Raw genomic sequence first — 27,559 nt, 5'->3', positions numbered from 1 at the left:
GCGGGCACGTTGCTGTATGGTTAGGTCAGGGCGGCAACGGAGGTTCTTATGGTTGGTGTTGGTTTTGGCGAGTGAGTTTATAGTATAAATGAATTTACGTTTGCTTGTTTCATTTTTGCAAATGACTCTGCACAGGCGTGGGGCTACAGAGCCGTCACTGTTATTGAGCTCTCGGCCAATGCGTGAAATGTCAAGTATTTCATCAGCGGAGATGGTTGATGCTTGATAATCCCTGATGATGTTTAGGACAGTTGTGATGTCATCATTGTTATTGGTGACCTCTAGACCAAATAAGATGGCGTTTGGACGTTTCCGTTCACGCTCAACAGCTTCTCTGATGAGGATTGGGATATCAATATTTGTCTGGGTTGTGTTTATTTGTTTATTAATTTATTTATCTATCAGCAAGACTAGAACACAACCATGCACATCTAATAATTCATATTGAATATTCTGCCATATAGTCCTCCCAAGATGTTATTGATGTCATCTTGATATACTAGGGTAGTAAATCTGTTTTGTACTAAAGGAAACTCTGTTAGTTCCTATAGTTCCTACACTTGTTCATTCTGCACAGTTGAGGTGTTGCAGGATTAGGGAGTAGTTGCTATTCAACTCTCTCAGATACTACCTACAATATGGCTACAAGTGAATGAAAATGGCAAACAATGTAAACATGATTCTGTTATGCTTCAGATTATACCACAAGCCTGCAGTCTAATGAAGATCTATGCTTGCAAGTATATTGATTGGAAGCTGTCCAGAATTGGCAAAAGATGGGCAGCTATATAAATGTTTTAAATAAACCTCAATAAAAGAAATCAATTGCATCTGACAAAAATATTACTCAAAAATGATGATAATTGATAGCCGGGGGAGAGGGAAAACCAATGTTTATTCCATAGTGTATAAGAGAGATGAGTGAATCACAGGCTCATTGAAGGAAAAGGATAGTTGGAAGTTTGCTGAGTTGCTTTAATGAGAACTCTCTTGATATTAGCGGAGAACTAATTTTATGAATTGAGAATCAGTAATGGGATGCGTTGGCTCAGTGGCTAAGACATCGATCAGAAAGGTCGGCAGTTTGGCGGTTCGAATCCCTAGCGCCGCATAATTCAGTGAGCTCCTGTTACTTGTCCCAGCTTATGCCAACCTAGCAGTTCGAAAGCATGTAAAAATGCAAGTAGGAAAATAGGGACTACCTTGGTGGGAAGGTAACAGTGTTCCGTGTGCCTTCAGTGTTTAATCATGACTATGGAGACATGACCATGGAGACGTCTTTGGACAGCTTTGGCTCTTTGGCTTTGTAATGGAGATGAGCACGACTCCCTAGAGCCAGAAACAACTAGCACGTTTGTGCGAGGGGAATTTTTACCTTTTACCTTTAATGTCGTATTACTGCATAGAAATGTTGATGTGCTCAATAGGTAGCCAGAAATAGGTAAGGCTGTGTAGGCTCAGATGTAATGACTCATTTAACATTTAATTATACCTTAAGTTTACATATAATTGAGAGCCAATGTGGTATAGCGAATCATTCTGGACAGCAAGATGGGTAGGAAGGAAGGTTATCTCTCAATCTGCAATGATCCAGTGTGGCTGATGACATTCTATAACAGGGGGGGTCAAACTCATGGCCCGCGGGCTGGACAAGGGCTATCTTAACGCATGGGCCTGATGGGAACCTGTGGGCCCCACGAGCATAAGGCCCTATACTAATCTGTGTATGTTAACCCTTCAATGCACCTTGTATCATATCAATACAGCAACATATTTATTACATATTTATTTGTTGGAAATGCCAATAAAATAAATATATTTTATTTTATTGACATTTACATTTTTATTCCAGTGAGTACTTTCCATAGGGCCTCTGGTATACTGCTTTGCCCAGAGCCAATAATACTATTAAGATAGCCCTGGGCTGGATGCGTTATGTGCTGGCCACACCCATGACTGGTTTAGCAAAGGTGGAAAAAGTTGCAATACATCATGTGATGCTGCTTTGACACTGCAAGTTTGACACCCATCATTGAATGAAGAGGGTTTTGTTCTGCTGTGCATTGATTCAGGGCAGCACTAACATATGATTATTATTACAAGCAACTATTCTTGTAGATTCTTTGGCCATTAGCCACAGTGCCATTCTTGAAAACTTATACCAAATCCCATTGGGGAAACTGCAAATTCTTAATCTTTGTTAGAAAACAATTCCAACCCCCCCCCCCCCTTTTTAATACAAAATTAGTATTTACACTTGGAACTGGCAGAGTAAGTCTAAACATTTCAAGGCACGTATAGAGTTTTTTTTCTTTCCAGAACATAAGCATGACTATCCTTAGGATATCTGAGATAACATTCACTTTTTATTTACTACAGTATTTTCCCACAACTGGAAAAAATATAATTTTCCTTTGTTGTTCATGATGTTATTTAAACCTTTGTTGGTGCGCCCACGTGTGTATAAGAGTAATGCAATAAATGCTCAACTGAGAACTGAATATTTGCAGAGTGCGCTGGTCTTCTAGGAACTTTAAAAAAAAATAGAGAATGAAAGGAGAAAGATATTGAAATACCAGACAGCAGCCTTAATTTCATCTGTGAAACACCAAAGGACCTAAGACACTGCAATTCTTTTCAGGAAAACGTATAGCTTGGCAGAATTCGTCTTAACCACTGAAGGAAAAATATCAACCCAAGTCTGGTTATTTTCATTGATCTTTCCTAAAAATAAAATCCAGAGTTTTAGGACTGCCTCTTTTCTCTTTCTTGCCACTGCTCGCCTGCAAATAACTACGGGGAATTTTATCTTGGTGAGAATCTGATGGTATTCGGAAAAGGGCAAGAGGAGAGCAAAAGAAAAGGAAAACGATAAAGAGCCTCGGCCGCTCACGCGAAGCCAAGCAAAAGGGAACGCTGTTTTTAGGCTTAGGGTTGGTGTTCCCGCCCGGCCACTTTTGAGCGTTGCACCGTTCGGACTTGGGGCGGGAGTCTCAGCTTCGCTGCCGAGGAAAAGCTTGGAGGTGGTCCTGATGCCGCGGTAAGAGGGAAATTAGGCGGGGGAAGGGGCAGCGGAGGGGCACCATTGCAGGCGGGTTGGCTGGCAGCGCAGGGCCGAGGTTAGGTTTGCTAGTCGCATTTCAATGGAAGCATGTTCTGAGAATCCTGTTCGCTAGGTCTTGCGAACACAGCCGAAGACCAACGGGTTCTGATGGTGCCAGTGTCAGTTAAGAGTGTAAGTTAGCCGGAGAGCGGACAGAGACCTCTCCACCTATTGCAGAGGTCTCCAAACTTGGCAACTTTCAGACTTGTGGACTTCAACTCCCAGAATTCTCCAGCTAGCATAGCTGGCTGGAGAATTCTGGGAGTTGAAGTCCACAAGTCTGAAAGTTGCCAAGTTTGGGGGACCCCTGCCCTATTGCATTAATAACTGTCTTCCACTACACTGACAGAAGAGTGTAGGTGCTGTTGTTGTAGGTGTTGAGATGTTGAGACTCTAGAAAGAGTGCAGAGAAGAGAAACAAAGATGATTACGGGACTGGAAACTAAAACATATAAAGAACGGTTGCTGGAATTGGGTATGTCTAGTTTAATGGGAAAAAAGGAGTAGGGGTGACATGATAGCAGTCTTCCAATATCTCAGGGGTTGCCAGAAAGAAGAAGGAGTCAAGCTATTCTCCAAAGCACAAGAAAGACAGGACAAGAAGTAATAATGGATGGAAACTAATCAAGGAGAGAAGCAACCTAGAACTAAGGAGAAATTTCTTGACAGAACAATTAGTGATACAACTTGCCTCCAGAAGTTGTGAATGTTCCAACACTGGAAGTTTGTAAGAAGAGATTGCACAACCATTTGTCTGAAATGATATAGAGTTTCCTGCTTGAGCAGGAGTTGGACTTGAAGACCTCCAAGGTCCCTTCCAACTCTATTATTCTATTCTAGGTAAGGTGCTAATTTTTGCATGCGTTTGCCAAGTTAGTTTTTCACTCTTGGCAGTGCCTGGAAAAATCCCTGCAGTTTTCTTGACAAGGTGTTTCAGAAGTGGTTTGCCATTGCCTGTTGCTTAGATCTAAAGAGCAACTGACCCCAAGGCCAGTCCATTGGCTTTGTGCCTAAGGTAGGACTAGAACTCATGATCTCCTGCTTTTTAGCCTGATGTCTCAACCATTACACTAAGCTGCCACTCAGAGTGCTATTAATGCAGGAATAACTATGGCACTAGTGCTTTGGAATTATGTACAGCCTATGAATTTCCTCTCACCCGTCATAATTAATATTTCTAACAGTGAAGAGCCTCCACCTATCTGGTGTCCTCCAAATGTTAGCAGCCCAATCATTTCAAGCCCAAGTGACACCGGCTTTTCTATCTGGAAATGATAAGAAAAGGGAACTAGATTGTGAAAAACTTCCATGAATATATAGGATAAATATTCAGATGAAAAGTGATTTCCACCTGCTTGTTAGAGAGCCAAATGGGCTTTAACTTGATAAATTAGGAAAAAGTCCTGCTGAGATTTATAATGATTAGGTTGAGGATTTGCCTTTTTTGTGTACTTGAAAAGGTAATAAATACAGCACATATACCTCATTTTGTTTCCTAGTATGAAATGAAGCATTCTTTTCCACCTCTCTTCATTTGATAGTACTTTAGCATTGATGAAAATTCCCATTTAAATGCTTGTCTTAAACACTTACTTTTGAGACTTTATATTGTTTCAGAAAAGTTTATATATTTAGCATAATAAAGGATATATGAGGTTACTCCTGTTTTTTGGGTTCACACATCTCATTAAATCACGGTGGCTTAGCTCAATGTTATTAGGATCTTCAGCAACCTATGATTAAATATATGATTTCAATTATTTAAAGTTTTTATTTTTGAACCAAGCATTCCTCTTGACAGCTGCTGCTGCTGCTGGAAATTACACAATAATGATGATCCATTGAGTAAACATAACTTATTCATAATTTTCACTGACCATTAACTATCAGAGTTGGATTCATACCACATACTAAACTATAGTTTATGGTTTAGGCAAATGTACAATAGATAGTGCTATCTTAGTAAGATGTGCAATTAAAGTAAAAAGTGAGCAACATCAAACTTTGAGTTTATACAAAATGCTAGACCATAATTTATTTGACAATTTGGTTGATTTTAGCTTTAAATATTATGTGAACCCAGCCATAATCAGCATATGTATTCATTAGCAAGAGCTCTAAAAATGATCAGGCACATGTACATGTGTGAGCTGACATATATGTGATGGACTTCTATTAATTCTCCAAGTAGTTTATTTTTGGTTAGTGGAAGTTCTACTTAATATGATGGAGGAGAGCTGAGGACTAAATTCTGAACTAATAAGGCAAAATTGCTCCATTACGCAGATAAATAAGATTTTTTTTTATTTGGACCTGATACTGTGAGGAGTTTTTACTTTTAAACTATGCTAGGTCTATTTCAGGATTTGCTGTACATTTTTATAGTTCTTTAAAATCAGAGAGAAAATGTGGCCCAAAATCTGCAAAATTGTGCACCAAAAGGCAAGACAAGAAGCGATGGTTGGAAAATAACCAAGGAGAGAAGCAACCTAGAACTAAAAAGACGTTTTCTAACTTGAGAGCAATCAACCAATGGAATGGCTTGCCTTCAGAAGTTGTGGGTGCTCCATCACTGGAGGCTCAAAAAAGAGATTGGACAACCATTTATTTAAAAAGGGATAAAAAAAAAAGAAGCAATTATCCCCCCCTTTTGCCCCCCCCCCCCTCCCCCCCCCAGCATGGCTTTTCTGGCGTTGAAGTCCATTTATCTGAAATGGTATAGGGTCTCCTGCTCAAGCAGGGACCTGGACTAGAAGACCTCCAGGGTCCCATCCAACTCTACTATTCTATATTCTATGTTGTGTAGGTGACTCATTAATATTTCAGATTTCCCCAGAATGACTTGGATCAAATTCTAGATCTTGTATTTCCATTGCTGAGGGATTATGAGGTGTGCAGTATAATGGATTTCTGAAGTATTTCAGAAGCTTAATGTATCCATAGAAATGGTGATAGTAATAATTTATTATGGTTGACCAGAATTCTCAGAGTTATTCACATAATTACTTTCTATTTTGAATAAAACCAAGAACATAAAATTATAACTAGGTCACTGAGGCAATCAGGGCATATTTAATTTATAGACAGGGTAACAAAATCTTAACTACATTCAAAGAACTAAAATTTACAGGTATGATCAAAGCAACTGTACCAAAAATAATTCAAAATTGTCTGGATACTTTGCAAACTAGGAAATTATGAAACAAGCCCTTGAGTGCTTATAGATGTCCTTAAACTATAGGCCATGAGCTATAGTTTCAGTGGATCCTTTCCCACAAGGGTACAATCTCAACTTGTAAGAGTTTTTTTTTTTTTGTAGAATATTTGCCTTGAGATTAGCTTTTGAAAGAGCATTGAAATATGTTAATGTTCTTTTGGATTTAGGGACCCTTATTTGGTTTAAATATCTTGCTGGTTCAAAAAAGGCAGTTGAGTACTCAGAAACACTTTCTTGTGTAGGGCAGATTGATATGATTGGGCTTCTGATTTTGTAGCACTTTAAAACTATATGATCGTAGAAATATGAATTCTAGCTGCTTTTCATGTAATGCAGATTATACATATTTTTCATGTTGATATAACATTGGTAGATTCCTTGAGGTTAAATGAGCAGAACAGCTATACTATATGTTGCTGTTTTGGATTGCTGATTCTCAAGATGGCCAAAAAATAAATATACCATGATTCATAACATAATATGTTTCACACTGCTAAGAAGGTTATAGGATTTTGTTCAGAGGAAAAAAAAAAGACTATTGCTGGAATAGGTGACTTGGTGCCTTAAGATATAAAGGGACGCAGTGGCTCAGTGGCTAAGACACTGGGCTTGTTGATCAGAAAGGTCAGCAATTCGGCAGTTCGAATCCCTAGCACCACATAACAGAGTGAGCTCCTGTTACTTGTCCCAGCTTCTACCAACCCAGCAGTTCGAAAGAATGTAAAAATGCAAGTAGAAAAATAGGGACCAGACTATTGCTGGAATAGGTGACTTGGTGCCTTAAGTTAGAAGTTAACTGTCTCCAGTCTTGCTGCTGAGACATGATGATGGAAAAGCTATTCAAAATATGCCAAATTTCAAATATTATGTTGTCATGCTGGCTTTAATGAATGGGTTTATGTGCACCTTATCTCATAAGAACACAAGAATTCCATGTCACAATTGAGCCTATGCTCAAAAGACAGAAAGTGGTTCCAAGGCTTGTTAATCGTTTATAACAGGTTCCGCTGAAATCATCTGAGCAAGAGTGTGATGACTTTCACATCACTGGATTTCTTGGGAAAATAAATTTAATTTAAACAGGAGTATGTATTTTTACAGGCTCTATATTTACGGGGACCTGTATTTAAAAAGGGAACATGTTGCTGAGAATTTTGTGAAATTGTTTTAGCTTCACCAAGAGAAGAAAATATATGTAGCTTAAGGTTGAATAGTGGAGTCCTTGGTGCTCTCTGAGCTTAGTTGTTTGATCATAGATGTTTCATTACCTGATTAGGTACTATCATTGATACTAGTGAGTGTGGTGTTTGCTTTGGGTTTTCTCCTTAGTACCCTGATCCTGATGGTCTGTGAAGAATTAAGGAAGTCAAGGAATAATACTGTAATCAAAGGAAGTATGATTGAGAAAACAATTCCCCCACCAACTATGGCAAAGCAAGTTTCTGTTTATAAACAGGGAGCAAACACCACACTCAGTACCACTGATGAGTGTGTACTCTGTACACTGTACCTAGTCAGGTAATGAAATATCTGCAAGCAAACAAGCTCAGAGAAAGACTCAGCTGTTCAGCTTTGATTGTCCCTTGGCAAGAATACAAGTGGCTCTTACCATGAAAACATAAATACCATATAATTTAGCTTATTCTTTTAATACACAATTTTTTTTTCAGTAATCCATTTTCAAAATAATCCTAAAATCAAAACCAGTAATATAAAGTCATGCTTCGAAGATGTCCTTAAACTTTTCTCATTATATTTCATCTCAAGAGAATAAAGTAAAAATATTTTGTTGACAGCTCGAGTGTTGGCCTTGCTTGTATATTTTTACATGGAAACATGTCTCATTGCATGCATAAGACTTAACTTTTGAGAAGGTGAGAATAAGCTACCTCCAACTAGTAGGCAGCATTAGCCAAAGCACATCTTGTACACTGTTATACATTTAATTGATTCACTGTCCCATTTGGCTATTTGATCTGAATGATAAACCAGTCCTGCTTAAATAAAATGTATTTTCTCCTCCTATAACTATGATATAGAACAGGGGTGGGCAAACTTTTTGGCTCGGGGGCCGCATTGACTTTTAAAATTTGACAGACGGGCCGGGTCAGCACAAGATTTTTTGGGAATCCCCCCCTCCCCCCTCTTCTCCTCCTTCCCCTCCCCTCGGAGGCCCCCTGAGTCAGGAGTTGCTACCGCCGGCGCGGCTCCGTGGGCTCCAGTCCCGCATTGCCTCGGGAAGGAAAGGCAAAAAGGAAGAGCCGCGGCGGTGCTTTGCAACGGAGCAGCGGCACCGGAGGCTCAGGCTCAGCGGCTCCTGGTTTTGCCTTTTCCTTCCCAAGGCAATGCGGGACTGGAGCCGCACGAAGCTGCGCCGGCGGTAGCAACTCCTCACAGCCCCAGCCAGACACCTGAGCGGAGCCCGGGCGAAACTGCCTGTTGCTGCTGCCGGAGCACCGCCGGTCGCCTCCTCCAAGCAGCTCGCCTGCCCGCCGGCTTCCTCTGCCCGCGCGCTCAGGGCCAGGCGCGCGCCGAGTTAAAAGGAAGCCGAAAGTTGCTGGGAAGTTGCTCGGGTGCTGGGAGCAGGCTTTAAAGTGCCGCCCGAGCAAAGTTTAAGCAGCCGCCTGCCCGCTGGGCGGAACCCTTCCTGCTCCTCGGCGGGAAGACGCTCCAGCCTGCAAGCTTTGCCTTTGCAAAGTTTAAGCCTGGAAGCCCCGGAAAAAGGGGGGATCGGTGGGGACTCACCTTCGGAGAGGTCGCACTCGAAGGTGATTTCGAACTCCCAGCCGAGGCCTTTGCAAATTTCTTTTCTTTCCTACCCCTAGATCGCTCCGCACTGTTTTGCAGCTTTGGGGCCACGCCACACCCAGCGATTTTTTTCAGGGCGGGCCGCATTGGACAGACCAATGGCAGTGATTTTTTTCAGGGGCATTGGACAGACCAACGGGCCGGATGTGGCCCCGGGCCGTAGTTTGCCCACCCCTGACATAGAAGAACGATACAAAAGAAACATAATAAATGCTTCTCAGATTATGCTTTCTTTTTCACAATATAGCCTTGAATTGATGCTCCTTCACTTTCCCATTTAAGAAATGTCATTCCTTAAATCTGTAAAGGTCTTTGCAACTGTTGAGTTTTACTACTATTGCATAGGGGAAATATGTACCTAAAATAATTGTGTAACAGAAATGTGGCAACACGAATTTTCTTCTCCTGGTAAAGTGGTAATTTCTTGAACTGTGAATGGCTAATGAGTTCAATTATTTCCAAGTTTTCAGCATCTCCACAGGCAGAGGAAAGAAAATTTGGGTATGCTGTAACTCTGCTGCCACCCAAAGTCTCTGACAGATTTTAAATAGCATACTGCTTGGCCAGTCTAACGTTTTTCCTAGATTTCCGCCCCCCAGTTTGCTATAGTTTAATGGGATTTTCATGTAGTTTGCCATTTATCCTAATCATAAAGCTATCTTGAGTGCAGATTCCACTGTACTTTTGCTTCCAGCTTTCTTTGAAGTCCACCATAAAAACTTCCATCATAACATGCCTTAGTGTCGAATGCAAATACATGCCCCCTGCAGCATCTTTGCAGAGAGAATGTATTAATGTACACAGTGTTTCCTTGCTGCTACTGAGATACAGAAGATATAATGGAGTCTACATTCTTTAAGAAATACAGGGCACTATGTATTAAAAAGAACATTCCTTTAGGAATTTTGTCAAATTCTTTCAGCTTTGACTGTATCTTGCCAAGAATGCTTTTAACATGCAAATACCATATAGCGTTACTTGTTTGTTTTAAAGACAAAAATGGTTTTCATTTTCATTTTAAGCGAGCAATATAAAGTCATACTTCAAAGATGTCCTTAAACTTTTCTCATATGTTTCATCTCAAAAAAATAAAGTAAAAATATTTTTTGGGAGATTAGTTTGGGCTTTGGCATTGCACTCAAGTGCCGTTTATGCAGGTAATTTTTTGTGAGGTTTACTCTTTCTAGCGCTGTGGTTGTTTGGAAACAGTAAAATGGCCTGTTTCCAATGTGATACCTGTAATGTTCTTTTCTGAAATGAAAACCCTCTGCAAACGTTGTTTAATATAAAATTATCTTCTGATGCATTTATTAAATGATTCTTAGTTCCTTTACAGGGAAAAAAGGCCGTTTAAATATTGTTAAGATTTAAGAAGGTACATTGGAGTTGTCTCTGGGAACAGTAGTCTTAATTTATATTGATCTTTCTTTCTTTAAAATATTTAGTCTGCATTCAATAAAATTCTGATGACTGCTCTTTAGAAGACAGCTGTACAATCTAAAATCTAAAATATTATAAATATTCAGCTTTTCATTTCTAGTATTGCCATTAACAGCTGGGCATCCACTTCAGGAAAACAGATTTTAGAGAGGAAGCTGGCACATTCCTGAATCAGTACAGTGAAGAATGCGAGAAAATATTGTCTTATGGTTTAGGGACCTGTAAAGTCATAGAGCATCTGTTCCTTAATTCAGTCGTAGTCTAGCAGCACTGAATCATGTTAAGAGCGGAAATATAAGAATTGCTTTTTTCACCTTGAAAAATAACGAGGTAAGTTACTATGCAGTTCCATGAACAATGTTCATTATTACCGGTAGTACTTTGTAGTTAATATATATTTTGGGTAATCTGATATTGGTATTCTAATCAAAGTGTTTATTCCAGTTGTATGCCACATGTGAGAAAACAGCACAAATGTGATCAGTTTTCAGAGCAGTATTACCAACTTGTTCAATGTATACCTGTATGAGGTTAGTTCTTACTGTAAGAAAATGTTGTTTGCATGTGGTTAGGGTTAGTTAATGGGGATTATTACTAGCTACCAGTAAAGGATGTTCTTAGATTAACATTTTCCTTTGCTTTCCATCTTTTATAGTGCTAAAAGAGCTTTGAAGCTGGAAAATCTTATTCCAGAAAAAGTAAGATTTTTGTTTTTCTGTCCTGTATTTAAATTATTTTTAGGAAATTTTTGATGTGTGTAAATGAACAAGATTTCAGAGAAATTATAAACAATTTAATAATCAATGATACTGTATATCTGAATGTATAGAAGTGATTACTAGAGATCTTTGAAGGCAATGTTATTTTATATAATATTCTGACTTTGCATGAAACAATTGACTATAACTAAGGAAATATACTGCTGTTCTTTGTTTTGTTTTATTAAAATCTCTCTCCAGCACCAAATGTTTTTATGACATTGTTTATTAGAAATTAGTTTTATAATTGGTGAAGCAAATGCACTGCTATCTGAATGTACATATAACAATATGCAATTATGATAATACTATAATCTGCATATTATAAACTGCAAAATTGAAAGCCAAATGAAGGCATTTTATGATGAGAATGTAATTAGCTGAGAAAAGTAATTCAGCATAATATACTGTAACATTGTAATAAATTACACATTCAGTTATCACAATAAAAATGAAATTATATTGTTTCTGTGTTTCTCTTTTGTTCTCTCTCATTGGTAAAATGTGGCACTGTGTGTTTCTAGACCCATTGTGCCATGACATATACTAGTTTATTTTCTTCCAATACTGATTATGGGTGTTTCTGTGAAGCTAAACCAGGTAGCTTGTGGGAGAGAAGAAATAATAGGAAAATATATCAAAATGTAAATAAAATGATTTTTTGTCTGCATGTGCCATTTTATTTTATAGAAGATTTGCTATAGCTTAGCTAAACTGAAAATTTGACCGTTCTAAAATATGTATATTTCTCTTTGTTTGGATTGAAACAAAATTCAAGCCAAACAAATAACAATCATTAGCAATGTAATTTGCAATTTCATTTTCTATTATTCATTATGTGCTGTAAATACAGCTGTGACTGTAATTTTGCATCTGCTTTCTAGGTCAGAAGGGTGTTTTTGGAAACAAGTGATCCAGCTTGAAATTATTTTATTCCACCCTAAAGTTGCTTTTTCTTCTGAAATGGAAATTTCAAAGGGGGAAAATGTTTATTTTAAGAATAATTATTTGGCATGTTTGCTCAGTCAGATCTCTTGCTGCAGGTTTATAATTTCATTACTTTTTCAAAAATCAGAGGTAAAATTAATCATGAAAATTAGAAGAACTACCTTTTTGCTGAGGGTGAAAACTGCATTCCTAAATGTTGCAAGAAAGTGTTCAAATTACAAGACTGCTAAAATATATCTCATCCAGTAGCTTCTGTGGTCTGTTTTGAGAATCTATGTAGGTGATGGAAACTTTAATTTGTAATCTTAAGAATTAAATCCTGAGTGTTCTTTATTTCTTATTTCATTCTACTTTTCCTCCCTTCCCTCCACTTTTCCATAAATTTGGAGTAGCAAAACTGGAGTTAGAAATGTCTTGCTCTTTATATGGCATTTAATAAATATTAGGTTAATAATCATAATAAAAATCTGCAGCTATCAGGCCCAAGTCTAAGGTTTAGACAGCAAAATCCAATTGACTCCAATCCTTTATTTGCTTATACCTACTAGACAGATTTTGCCAGATTAAAACTATAACCTTCTAACGTAATAGAAGTACCCCTAGAGATTATAGGAGGTTGCTTCTTGAATTTCTTCCTCTCTCTCCCATCCAGTTCAGAACTGTGCAGTCTCTTATTTTGAGTTTTTTTCTGGAGTGCACTGTCGCTTCCCTAGTAAACCATAGTGCTTTTGCCAAAATCCTCCCCCTACACCTTCTCCAAAGTTGTACATTCTATTACAGATGTCATGATTCCGAGTAATGAACCCAACTGAATCAGGACTCTGAGACTTCAGTCAGGCTCAAAAGACCTTTTATTGAGTACATCATGTCAGCACGTAGAAAGTTGAAGCTAGCTCTAAGTAATTCCCATGCCTTAGGGTAGTTAAAAGAATAGAAACTTCCCACCCACCCCCCCTCAGGTGTCTTAGGTCATGTTAACCAATCAGTTCGTCAGCAGCTTCCCTCTCGATCTCAGCAGGTGTTCGTTGCCATGACTTTGGTTCTTACGCTGATTCTGGTCGATATTTTGTCTAGAAGGTTAGGGCACCACATTCCAATACCTTTTGACTCCCACCCCCCAAGAGTGGCAACTGAGAAATGAAACAAAAGTAAGCATGGCCAAAGTCGTTTTGAGGGTTGACACACTTAAGATCAACTATATTTTTCTGTTGTGACACCCATAACTTAGATCACCCTCTTGCAAAATTACCTGAGTTGACTTTGATGTAACACAGAATTATGCTGAAAATATTAAAACATATGTAACTCTGGATCGCAAGATAGGTAGATTATAACTATTTTAAATAATAAGTATATCGGCATTGAAAGGGAGAATATGACAAGTGCTTTTTTACTGCATTATCCTAACATACAAAATGCTTTTTGTTGTTTTTTGTTGGTCCAGGTGCCAGCAACATCGCCAGTAAAAGGAAAGAAAAGCGGCCTTCTTTTTTCACCAACAACAGGAACATGTCTAATAAGTCCATTTTCAAGTCCCAGGAGTGATCATGCCAAAGAACAGAGAAATGACCTATCAAATGGTTAGTTGAATATTTTATTCCACTTACTGTGGAACTTTTCTGGTTATTGATCAAGTCAGATTCTTGATTTAGTCATTTATGTCTATAGTTACATAAATAGCTATAATTTTTTAATTTTTTTTCTCCTCCCTACCCCCGGTAAAATTGGATTATGAGAGCCAATATTTTTACAACTTTTACAAGCATGTTTAAACCATTTTCAATGGGGAGAATCAAAAACTTGCCAGATTTTGTGCCACTTCTTTACTGTACAATGAATATTTGTAAACTCCTTTGACTGACTTCCTTCAGAAATCTGTAGGAATTTTATTTTATCCTCTGTGCATTACTCATTTAAATGTGCAACAAAACTCAAGGCATTGTTTTAAAATATACATTGCAGTTAATTAACTGCAAAACAATTTCATGCCTTTGTTAATTAATGGAGTGTAACATACAACCTAACGATTTAGAATTCTTGATTAAAAACAAGTTCTGGAAGCTCTAAACATAGAAGCCAACAGTGGTAGAGACATTTCTGAGGCAGAATGTTCTCAAATGAACACAGAGCTCTGTAAATTCAGCCATGAATAATTGGTTGCATTCCTTCACATTTAAAACTCAGATGGGAAAATTCAGATGAGAAACTCCTAAAGGGGAAAAATAATTGATCAACTAGATTTCCTTGATAGCCTTAACTTAGAAAAAGTCCTGTGACATCTGTTTAGCTGTGGTACTGAAAATTGTATATCTTCTGAAATAGCTATTGCCGAAAGATCTTAATATACGGTAAAAAGAGAGGGTATCTCTCAGATCTGCTCACTATTTTACTCAAGTCGATTTGCAAATATTAGGTTGTTAAAAATAATAAACATAGAACAAAAGGCTAGAAACTTGAAAAAAGTCTCAGAAAAATGCAGTGGCAAAAATTAAAAAATTCTGCGTGGACCAGGAGTTAAGCTAACTTTGAAGAAGCCTTTGTTTTGTTGGTCAAGTACAGAAAGAAAATATCATTTGGAAATGTATGGCTTACTATGGACCAATTAAAATAAGGAAAATCGGTACTCTTTGTACGTCATATTGCAAGTTAGAGCTCCTTTGTAATAAAACAATTATACAAATTGAAGAATTTATATTCACTCAGTAATTCCCGTCTTCTCAATTGAATATTAATAATAGATTTATCTATATTCATAATCTATAGTGTAACCCTAACCCTAACCTAACTTCAAAACTCCAAACACTGGGTTTCCTGAATGAATCTTTCATTGACAGTATACAAAGTATTGGCTTTTGACAAATCTATGATTTTTAGTTTGTGTAGCACATATGTATATGGCCTATAGATTGACTGCATTTTTCATATGCCTGTACTCTGAGTGGGGAAAAAAGGAGAAATGCCTGAAGTAAAATCCCTGAACATTAAGTATCAAAGGCAAAAGTGAGTGTGTGCTATATTTCCATGCTGTAATTAAGTACGGGCATAAGGGAACAGTCCGTTGGCACATAAAAGAAGGAATCACATGTTCACAGCTGACATTTAGATGGATAATTATATAGTAAAGCCTCAATAGCTTTCCCTTTTTTTAGTTCTACCAGGCTGCAGAAATAATGGCAAAGAATCAGATGGTAAGCTGTTTTTTTTAAATTCTACTCTTAATTTTTAAATTTAATTTCCTAGAAATAGTGTGAGCACAAGTAAGCTTTATGTGTGTATTATGATAAAGATGTCATAATGCATAGTTGGACATTGAAACGGATATTTTAAAAATCCTAAATGATATTCTCTTCAGTGTCTCTGTATCATCTCTGTTTTGACATGTTACCTGCTTTAAGGCAAGATTTTAAATAAAAAGCCCTTATTGTTCCACATGCCTTTTTAATGCATGTTACACGACAGGAAGTCCTCATATAACAACTGCAGTTGGGACCAACAACTCCATTGTTAAATGGCATGGCTGTTAAGTGAAACTTCAGATGATTGCGCCAGACTTTGTACATCTTAGTTCTGCTGATATAAATGAATCAACTGCTGTTTTTTAAGCACAATGTCACATGAGCACAATTTGCAGCTTACTAACAGCTTCTCCATTGATTGCTTGTTGGAAGTTGGTTGTGAAGCTCGCAAATTGTGGTTTTGTGTTGCAGGATTGTAAATGTGTGCCATTTATGAAACACCCAAATTGTGGTCCCATGACCATGGATACACCATGATACTTGTAAGTTTGAGGACCAGTTATAAAGCTACTTTTTCAGCACCATAATAAATTTGAATGGTTGCTAAAAGAGGGAAGCCATTAACCTGTATTTTCTATAGCTGATCCCACACAGACTCTAAAAATTAGATTCCCCCTAATATCCCTTAGTTCCCATCCTGATGACATTCAAGAAGGCCTTAAATAATTGGCTGATCTCCCAGGCCTTGTGCTAGGGTGGCCAGTGGGTTAGTCTTTGGTTCTTATTTTTTTTATCACTTTCTTACTTTTTTTTATAACTGTTATATTTTGTAACTGTTATATTGTGTTTTCTATTCTATTTTGTTTTATTATGCATCTCCCAAAGTCAGTTTAGAGCTGGCCGGTGCATAAATTGAATAAATTAAAACAAAATAAAATAAATTAATATATGATCCCATAGCTAGTATTCTGTCTATATTAGCATGAGATAATAAACAACAGGTCATTTTACTAATTTAATTAGATTTCTAAGCATTAATGTTTTAAAAATTGATTTTAATCCTTACAAATCCTTTAATGGCTATACATAAATGCGGAAATCCATGAGTGCCAAATTCAGTGACCAAACAGAAAGATAATTAATATACTTTGATGAGAGAAAGCTTCATTTCTGTATCAAGTATGGGAAAGTACCAGGTTTCTCAGGCTAATAATAGTTATTCAGGAGCCAGGAGGACACACTTTGCAAATGTTCAAGAGCATTTTTTTGAGGATGCTCAGGGCATTCAGTGTAAAAGCCACTGTGTTGTTCATGAATCAAACATAAGGTCCATCTGATCGTGTTTAGAACACAATTTAAATTTGGGAATGGGACATTATTTGTTGTAATCTGCCGAGAGGTTGTAATCTGAAGAGATCCTGCAGCCTTTTTCTACTTGAGTTCTGCACTTAAGCTATATTCCTGAAGGAGTAAAATAACAGTGTTATCCACTGTAAATTTTAAGTCATGACTTTTGACATTGCATATAATCTTTAGATCCAGTGCACTGCAGGGAAACACTTCTAGTGATATTCACATGGTACTTTAATCATCTCCAACCTCTTTTGCTTTCAGGTAGCCTTTTCCCTTAGCTGGAATCATTTGGTGTCACAAGACTTGAGAGCAAGCTGTGCTCAGTGGATCGCCACCTCCTACTTGTGCCCTATGCTAAGCACTAATTCTGTTGCCTCTTCTTTTAAGTCCAGTCCATCTTGTCTCCCAGAGGGAGGCGACATAGACCACACAGTGAATATCTCTCGTGTTTGGTTAGAGAGGGCAGGAGAGAAAAAATAATTGAACCAAGCAGGCTCCACGATGGAGAGATCACATGGGCCCAGTCATGTTGTCTGTATTATCCCTTCCTGTTAATTTGAACACAAAGCAGGTTATGACATTTTACTTTTCTGAACACAACTGTGTTGTGATTCTTTTGAATGAATGGTCATTAAGCTTCATTCACGTGTGAGTGAATGCTTGTTGCTTGCTTTTGGCTTGATCTGCACATCCTGTGTTAAGATATGGGCATCTACTTCATATTCAATTTGCCATCGAGACAGACTGTAAGGATAATATTTGGCCAGAAGATCAACAGCAGCTATTTAGTTACTTGGATTTTTATGCCTATCCTCTCATGACACTCTCTCTGGGCAGCTTCTATAAATAAAAAGATAATGCCGTAATCCTTAAAAACAACCATGTGCAGAGTGCATTACAGTAACCTAAGAATGAGGTCATGAGGGCATGAGTAACCATTGCCAGAGCATCAGCTCCAAGAACAAACTGGTGCACTAGTCAAAACTGAACACGAGCATACCGAACCTTTTCACACTGCACGTGTGTTTGTTTCCAAATCCCCTTAAGAAAAGAATTGGTTTAAAACTAATCAGAGAGTAAGGCAATAAAGAGAGGGGTGTAAAGAACCCCTACAATGTTCTTTATTGCTTTCTTGCTTCACGGATGGCCTTTGGGGTTTTGAGGACAGAAAATCCCCATCTCTTTGATGCAAAATGTTTTCGTTCTCTACAATGTTGAATTCCTTTTTCAGATCCTTTGAACTTTTTCTGGATAGAGAAGGAAAATACATTCCTAACTTAAAAGCCACTGTTTGGCAATTTAAACCTCTCTCCTCTAGAAAATGTTTGCCTATCTTACCCAGCTATTGCAATGAGAGTGACTGCTAAAAAGTCTTATGGTCGCTAAACATTGACTTGCATAGGGTTTTCTCCATTTTGGGGTGATATTGCATATACTAGATGATGCAGTGACATTGAATTAAAATCAAAGTTGTGTACTGTTTCTTTTCAACAGATGCAGGAGGAAGAACATTGCTGGTTTGCTCTCTCTCTTTCTCTCCCTCCCTCCCTCTTTCTCTCTCTCTCTCTCCCTCTCCTCATTATTGAAGTAATTTGTATGTATATATGTATGCATGTATCTGTATATGTCTGTCTGTCTATGTGTGTATATTAGATATTAGATATAGGCAGTATATTAGATAGACAGACAGACATATACAGATACATGCATACATATATACATACAAATTACTTCAATAATGAGGAGTTTCTATTGATCAGAAAAATGGGAAATGTTCTTTATTGAGAAAATAAATAATTTATTCCTACTTCTTTAATTATCTTTCTAGAAATGAGAGAGTCTTCCATAGTCTTGCCAATCCAATCCAATAGAAAGGAGCAACATCAAATGAAAAACAATGACAAGTAAGATTTTCTATTGGAGTAATTATCATGAAGTTCCAACTCCAGGTGATTTGGGAGTGTTCAAAGCATTAGCACTTCTAGATGCCATATATACAAATACTTTTTAGTACTAATATTTCCTGTGCATTTCCATGTTTTAATGTTTTGAATGACACATTCATCCAAGGGATTGGAAAGAGAGATTAAGACCCATACTTTATCATGCTTGCCATATTTTTTCTTGGTATTTTATGTTTTATTGGGTTTTTTAAACTTGTTGTGAGCTGTCCAGAGTCATTGAAAGTTGTGAACTGTGTTAAAATAATTTATTTGTACAGGTAGTCCTTGGCTAGTGATTGGAACCGGAATTTCCATCCCTAAGTGACGTGGTCGGAAAGCATTACTTAGTGACAGAAATCTCAGCAATCCCCCTTGGTTTTGTTAATTGAATTATCCTGGTGCGGACTCACTCCAACCCAAGCCATTACTGACTTGCTTCCTCCCTGCCCTGAGTTTCAATAAGATAAGGGACTTTCTCCTTTTGAAGTCCCTCCGTCTGCCTAGCTCCCCATACTGTTCTTTTGGCCACCCGGGATTGTGACATCCTTCAGCAGCAGTGGTAGCTCTGGGACTGGAGTAAAAATCCAGTACCTTCAGTAGATTCTACTGGCTGTGGCTGCCTTGGGCCTCTATTTCAGCCCCAGCACAGCCAGCACCATTGCAGAGTGTTGCCTCAAGCTCCATGCTGCAGTCAGCAACCCAGCACTGCAACACAAAGCCCCGGCTGCCCCCACCACCTAGTATCTATTGTATCTTATGCTCCACCAACCCTACTGCACTTAGGTGACATTTGCTGTCTTCTCCCTCCCTCTGCTACTGAGGCATCTCTGGCCTGGCCCTATGCAAGGCGGCCACTGGCCACCCCAGCCTTCTTCCTTTTTTACAAATTGCATCTACTGTTCTCTAAATTGCATATGTCCTTCTCACGATTCTTTGGAAGGCCTCTACTTCAGCCCCAGTGCAGCTGGCACTACGATCTCGCTGAAGCAGCACTCAGGCAGAGGTGGGGCCACTGGAAGAGTCCCTGAGGCCATTAGTCTTGTTAGTGTGAGTGAACTACCATGCCTGAATTTTGATCATGTGACCACCACTGTGCTGCATCAGCCATAACTTCGGGGGGGGGGGGCAGGCATAAATACTATTCAAATGGTTTTTGAATAATTTCAACAATTATACAGGATTACCTGTATAATAGGTGGCCTAATTCTGCAAGAAACTGTTATTCCTTCCAATGTTGTTGAACTGGATTTGGCAGCAATGCCATCCAATATGGTTGATGATGAGAGAGTTTAAGAGTTGCAGTTTAGCAACATCTGTGGAATCCTCATCTTTATCCTATAATATCAGTTTGGTTGTTTCAGCTGTTCGGAGCAAGCAATTGCTACTTGAGCTTTTACTTAATGTATTTGTGCAGTGTAGTCCTTCTCTCAAATAGCGACCTTCTAATGGCCTTCAGAATAGTGCTGGGGTTTCCATTGTTCTTTTTTCTCTGTTCTTATATCCACTGTTTACTTTCTCCTTGATCTTGAACAACCACAAATTTGGAATGTGGCTTGGTTGGAATTCTAATGTACAGTTCTAACACTGGGATATCTGGGTAAGTAGATACTAAATTAGTTCACTGAAGCATGTTTGCAATCTTAATGCAACCAGGAAGAAACCTGAAGAACTAGAAATATTTTTCAGATGCATGCCATAATGTAAATAGTTGCAACTTTATATGGCTGTTGTTTTAACCTTAATTGGGATCGGGAGAAGTTGTTTGCTAAAAGCACAGCCTTACATGGAAGCTCTAGATTTTCCTTGTTTCTATTTTGCTTATTCTTGTTTCAAGTATTGTGCCATTAATGTTGTATTTGTCTTTTTACACAGACTCTTGGTATTGCAGTCTGAAGTTGAACATTCCGTGGAAAGATTCCTGCAAACCCGGAAAAAACTAACCAATTTGAAGGTCCATCATTATTCTTTTCCACTTTATCAAATTAATTCAATTCTCTTGATTTCCCCCTCCCTTTATTACAGCTTAGTCCTTAGGTTCTTCTTTTTCTCATTGTGAATTGAGTTTGTTAGGAATCTGTCCACCAATTAGTTGGGTTGGCAATATATAAACCAACAATGTATGTTTGTAGCTTTAAGACAAAATCACTGTAATGATTTATACTATATTCCGATTGGTTGATTATATTGCAAATTACCATAAGAGGAAGCTAGAGATCATAGCTTGCTCTCTCTGACATTCTGTTGCTATCTAAGGTTCTCTGTTGTATTTATGCTGTGCTTATACTTTGATATTTTTGTTTACTGTAAATGACAAAGGCAACCGGTAAGAAGACTTTGTAATTGGATATTCTTTGGACTGTAAAACGTATATGACCTGGACCGTTTATTGGACTGTGCTATTTCTTAAAGTAAACTTTGACTCAATTTAGTGTATCTGTGTGTGGCTGAATAATTATTCATAACTACTCTCATAATAACAGAGTTCAGTAGAAATACTAAGTATTCCATAGATGCATATGTATGCTTGTGCCATCGCTTCAAGGTAAACCAGACTAAGGAACCAAAGTCATGCACACTAATGCTACATTTATTATAAGTTTATATGAACAGAATGTTGCAAGTCTGAGTGCATTTCCTTGCTCTCTTCCTTTGTCTTTGTGAGAACTAGAGAAGGTCTTTTTCTGAGATGCTTGCCTAGGCTACAGTTTGCTCTGAATTTAGATTTCTTTTCTGACTATAGTCTTGGTTATGGATCTTCATCCTGTTCTTCAAGGTGACTCTTTTTTCCCATTACATCTTTGTAGGAGGTCTGAAACAACTCTCTACATTCTCACAAATTCTTTGCTAATGCTGCCACTTTCTACATTCACCTGCTACTTTCACTGTCTGAGAGGTGTATATGTGTAAGAGGACTTGGGGGTGGCTTTGCTTATACTTTTAATTTTGTTCAAAGTTAGTAATAATTGAAAAATATGGGGATTCCTGTCAGTGAATATTTAAAATGTAACAGTGGAATAATTGAATTATAAGTAAGTAATAGTACAACTTCTTTAAAATATGTAAGTAATCCTATTCTTTTGCAGTGCAACCTCTGATATGCTTTTTAAAAGTCTGATGTTTCCCTTAGCCTTAAAAATGTTTGAATCTTGATATAGTGGCTAAATATGAATTTGGACTGGGGATATCTGAGTTAAAATCACTGTCCAACCATCCCTGCATTTTCATTGGGAAATGTTGGTGCATGATATTAAGACAGTGTTATGGGAAACTCTTCATTTTATCTGATTAGCTCTAGGAGAGATAGTGAAATAATCCAAAGAATACCACAACAGGCAATCTTCAATTCATATCCAAAATGGAATTCCTGGTTTTCTCGGTTCTCCAACCTATCAAATATAGCCAGGAAATTAACTTTCAACTTCATGAGGCTGATCCTATTGGGCATATTTCTAATATTACATGCTAGTAACATGGTATGTTTGTGTAGCCATTATGAATTGTGGAAAAAAATGGAAGGCTTAAGGAATGTTGTTTTTAGGTTAAAAACCTTAGCACTGATACTGACTTTTTAAAATAAATAAATAAATCTGTTTTTCAGGCTTTAGAGGGCACCAGAGAGCTGGAAAATATTCTGGGCACTTCAAACAAGTCTGGTAACTTAAAAATGGAAGTGAAAAAATCCAGGAAACTGAGTAAGAAGGATTTTATCTCATTCCAGTTCTTTTGACAGAATTTAAAGTTTACATTTTGTAGCAGGGTTTGGAGCTATAATTGTATTATGTACTATCTTCCCTTCATTGGTTTATTTTTTATAACTTTTGAAGGCTCTTAAGACACTTTACATGGAACAAAACAATTACAAAGATAAGTGGCAAGATATATATATATATATATGTGTATGTATGTATGTATGTATGTATGTATGTATGTATGTATAATTTAAGGGAACACAGCTCAATTCTGTGTTTATCTAGTTAAATACAGTATAAAAATTTAGTGAACTCTTATGCAAATAGGATTATACCCATAAATTAAAGTGTTTTGTTGAGGAAGTTAAAAAGTAACCTGATGAAAGCAACCTTCACAGATGAAACGATCAAGTTTGGCATCCTATCTGTACTTTTCAACTTACTAACCCATTCATACATAAGACTTTCTGGGTTTTAATTTAGACAATATTAATATTATGGCTATTAGTTGCATATTTTCTTCTAATACTTGTCCTTTATCGGTTCTTGTAATATTAGAATTTTGTTTAGAAACTTTTTAGTGTATCCTAATATCCTTATTACTCATGTGTGTAGTAATATATACTATATGTAAGATTAATTGTGTGTGTGGGTATTTCCATATGTTAAATTAAGTTATATTACTGCCATTTATATGGAAATTTACTAAGATTCTATTTGCTGCTTTTCTTTTTTGGGTAATATAGAAGTGTTATAAGGTCTAAGGGAAGGGTGATTTCCCTTCTCATTTCCTTAACTAAGACGAGAACATTTAAAAAGCGTAGAAACTGTCATAAAATATAATTCGAATAAAAATTGCAATAGTGAAAATAACTTTTCAAAACACACAGACTGGATTATTAAGGTCTATTAAACAAAATCTCTGAAACCTTGATTAGTATTTAAAATTTGATTTTTATGTCTGCAGCTGGTCATGTAAATAAAATGGCTTGATTTCCTGTCTACCTGGAACCATCTTTTATCATTCCTGATCAGGGGTGGGATTCAAATTTTTTAACAACCAGTTCTGTGGGCGAGGCTAGGTGAGCGCGGCTAGGTGGCCTTGACCATGTGACTGGGTGGGCATGGCTTTTTTTGGGTAGCACACCCCCACCCCCATTTTGGCACCTTCTGGGCCTCAGGGAAACCTCCTGGGGGGCATTTTTGCTCCCAGAAGGCTTCCCTGGGGCTCAGGAAGGAAAAAAATGGAGCGGGGGTGCATAGCACCTTCCATGCTCTATTTTGGGGCCTTCTGGGCCTCAGGGAAGCCTCCTAGGGGAGCGTTTTTGCTCCCAGGAAACTTCCTGGGGGCCCAGGAAGACAAAAATGGAGCAGGGTTGAGTGGGGTGCTGTGTGCCCCCTCCATTTTGCCTTCCTGGGCCTCAGGGAAGCCTCCTGGGTGAAGCAGTAAGACAGCAAGAGGAATCTTGGCACAGCTGATCATGGGAACAGCTGATTGTCGGGAGGGGAAAAAAAGAAATACCTTAAGGAGTGACTGGGCAGGGAAGAACACAGTCAGCAATGTTGGGCTTCCACGCGATGTTGCGCATGTGCGATGAGAACTGACTGGGTGGGGAGGGGAGGCACAGGCAGAGAGGGGCAGGGTGGGGCCAGCCAGGGGCATGATTTGCTGGTTCTCCGAACTAAGCAGAATCATAACAACCGGTTCTATAGAACCGGTCCGAACCGGTAGAATCCCACCCCTGTTCCTGATGCTTTCTTAGAAAACATTCAATCTGTGAGTAGAAATCTGCATCCAATTTAGCAGTTTTTAATATAATGATTTCATTGGGTGTTCTTTAACCACCATTTTATATATTAGAATCACACAAGTAGAGTTCTCATTATATCCAAATATTGTTTCTTCTCCAGTTGAGCAAGTCAGAAAGAGAAACCTGCGAAAACCGGGTGCTGTTAGATTTTCTACTCAAGGTGAGGTTTTTATTCCTTAATATTGTACAACATTTGCTTTGATGGCTAACTTACTAGGGAACTCCATTTCGTGACACTCTGTTTCGCAATGCGCCATCCCGCTCCCAAGCAGTATAATGTAACGTTCTTCTCTTTCCCAAGTTCTTAAGCAGATAATATAAAGACACATTGTCACATATAAGGGTCTAACTCGAGGTGTCCAACCTTGGCAACTTTAAGAACTGTGGAGTTCAACTACCAGAGTTCCCCAGCCTGCCATGTTTACAGGTCTTAATATTGCCAAGGTTGGACACTCTTGTCTAACCAAAGTGATATGGTTTAAGGAGCCATGTTTGGTATTAGTTATTTTGTAGTTTATCAAAGACCAAGAAGCTACTTACATTGGACTGCAGTTTCATTTTAAAAACTGTAAATGGAACATTGAATATGCTTATTTACATACTTTCCCCCTCTGGCTAGCGAGGTAAAAGAAACATATTGCTGGTGAACTGGAAAAACTTCATTCCCATTTTTTCACTCTAATAACAAGCTTCCCCAATTGGCGCTCTCTCCATCAACACCCACCAATATACTTGGTGGGTGTTGATGGAGAGAGCGCCAATTGGGGAAGCTTGTTGCGATATGGAGTGGTGGAGTTGAAGTCCAATATAGTTGAAGAGACCACATGAAGGAAGTTGGATTTATCTTTGTAACAGGGATGATTGGCTGGTGGGGAAGCAACTGCTATCACAGACTGAACCAATTGGTGGAATATTTATTTATTTATTCATTCATACATATATATCTGCAAATTCATTGGAAGCCTTGAGTGGGAACACTTTAGAACATGGTTGTCCAATCTTTTGGCTGGCCTGTGCCACAGAGTGAAGAGAAATGTTCTTGGGCCACACACAAAATACAGTTAATGTATATAAATAATAAACTTCCTTTATTTTTTAATATTTTTTATGATTTTGTGGGGCTCATTACAAACCGTCGGGGGCCGCATGAGGCTCATGGGCCATGGGTTGGACACACCTTCTTTAGAGGATGAAGAAATCAGGGATAATTTTGATTTGTATTTTGGCTTTGCCTTCACATAATAAAATGATATGAAATCCAGCTTCCATGAAATCCTGTTATATTCTGTTATATCTTTGGAAAATTTAGTCTTATAGGATGAGCATTGATATAATTGATATTTATTATTTACCGAGTCTGCATTAGATCTGCAATAATTTGACAGTTACAGTGGCTCTTGACTTTTTATTTATTTCTTTGATTGCCAAATGCCATTATTTTCTAAAATGAATTTTGCAGCAAGTTTTTTTTTAAAAGATACCAAGGCGGTTCAGAGTTGCTAAATAATATCCAGTGAAATACAATTATATTCTTCCCTGTGGAGCCCGTACATTGTCCAAAATATTTTTATAGAAGACTGGGCCCTTATAAAACAATGGAAGTGTGGGAGAGAGGTTTGGAGAGGGAGGAGAAAGTTGGGAACATTTTGCACAGATTTTGATAGTGTTCCCCCCCCCCATTATTTTGAAATCGTTTGGGGCTTTCCAGAGACCCTTACGCAAACATGCAGCTTACTCAGAAGTGTTTCTTATGAAATTATTTTCCTACCAAAATCTTTTTCTTTGCAATATTGAATCCACAGAAAAGAACCAAATGTACACCTTTGGGGAGTGGCTTTCTTTCTTTTTCTTTTTTCTTTTTAAAGTGTGATCTTTATTTTGAGACTCACGCAAATATATTTGTTTCCCATTTTGAAAGAGTAGACAGTATGACAAAATGCAAGAAAATGTGATTCAGTGATCAAGGTCATAAAGACTCGAGAGCAGTGGTGTCCAGCCTTAGCAACTTTAAGACCTGTAGATTTTAACTATCAGAATTGCTGGCAGTTGCATGCTGGCTGGGGAATTCTGGGAGTTGAAGTCCACAAGTCTTAAAGTTGCCAAGGTTGGACACTCCTGTTCTAGAGGCTGCATGTGATCCTAGAGCACCTTCAGTTGCGACCCTTTATGCTAAGGCAATGGTGCAGTTTTTCTGCAGAAGAGTGATAGAGCATTTGTGGTGAGGAACACTGTGCACAAATTCCATTCTCTCTATTCTCCTGAAATCCTTGGCCTTTAATACAGATTAAGCCTCACTTAGTACTGCCATTTTTCTCCTCAGGCATCTTTAATTCACTTTTATTTTTGCAGTGTTCTTTGGGGGGCTTACAAGAAGTTGGAACCAGAAAATACAATGTTTTTGGTATTCTTAACACCATGAAAGCAGCATATTTCAGGGGATTATAGTCTGTTAATGCCTGGATTTACACACACACACACACACACACACACACACACACACACCTGTATGTGTCTTACCCACATCACCATTTCTTAACTTTAAATCTTTCAGTGTACAGTACAGCCTTGGTGCCACCCAAGGCTTTAATAATGATAATATTTCTCTAATGTCTATTACTGGGGGACTTGAGAGCACTCAACATTTATGAATACAGCCTTGCCACATTGCAGAGACAAATGAACTCTATTTTACAAAGTCCAATCTCACCAAGGGACTTAAAAAGATGAGATGCTTAACTGACATCACTGCTTAGCTGACCCACCTGAAGGTTTAAGTATATCTTATTTAAAAATAAGCACCTTATAGTTCTGTTTCACATTATGCACTTCAGTGGCTTAAAATCAGGAGGTTATGAGCTAGTAAGATAAATGATCTTTTTCCACGGTCTTAAGGAGTATTTCTGATCATCGGTTTTTCACAGAGATTCTTCTTAAAGTTGTCTATGTTTGACTGATGAAGGAAAAAGGAAATCCACCTTGAAAGCATAAATATATCACGTGCTACACAGATTCATAGAATTTGAAAGACTGTTTAGACCAAATCCAATTCCTTGTTAATGCAGGAATCAAAATTAAAGCACTCAGCCTGTCAGATGACTATATGCTGAGCATATCCAGCACCAGAGAGCCTTCCACTTCCACTTCTTAAGGTTATTTGTTCCATTATCTTACAAGCTGCTTTTGCTCTTAGGAAGATTTTCTGAACATTCACCGTCTCTCTTCCCCCACCTTCTCTGTCTCTCCCCCTCTCTCT

At 38.0% G+C, this 27,559-nt stretch overlaps 1 protein-coding gene across 2 annotated transcripts in view; it reads left to right on the top strand.

Moving 5' to 3' along the window:
- Positions 1–2,461: 2,461 nt before the first annotated feature.
- The window catches only part of ITGB3BP (integrin subunit beta 3 binding protein), a 37,797-nt gene continuing 12,699 nt past the window's right edge, over positions 2,462–27,559 (top strand). Inside the window, exons 1-8 of one of the 2 annotated variants that reach the window (XM_087960406.1) lie at positions 2,920–3,040; positions 11,224–11,266; positions 13,719–13,854; positions 15,424–15,462; positions 18,692–18,767; positions 20,679–20,757; positions 22,405–22,498; positions 24,407–24,466. In XM_087960406.1, coding sequence (XP_087816532.1) covers positions 3,033–3,040; positions 11,224–11,266; positions 13,719–13,854; positions 15,424–15,462; positions 18,692–18,767; positions 20,679–20,757; positions 22,405–22,498; positions 24,407–24,466 — 535 coding nt within the window. In that variant the 5' untranslated portion in view covers positions 2,920–3,032. Of the gene's footprint in view, positions 3,041–11,223; positions 11,267–13,718; positions 13,855–15,423; positions 15,463–18,691; positions 18,768–20,678; positions 20,758–22,404; positions 22,499–24,406; positions 24,467–27,559 lie in introns of both variants that reach the window. The other variant, XM_087960405.1, reaches the window with a different exon arrangement.

Source organism: Notechis scutatus, chromosome 3 (assembly GCF_049901735.1).
Source record: "Notechis scutatus isolate UNSWTSFEM ecotype Mainland chromosome 3, rNotScu1.2, whole genome shotgun sequence".
Lineage (NCBI taxonomy): Eukaryota > Metazoa > Chordata > Lepidosauria > Squamata > Elapidae > Notechis > Notechis scutatus.
The sequence above is the reverse complement of the archived record's forward strand: the minus strand, read 5'-3'. Positions and strand labels throughout refer to the sequence as shown.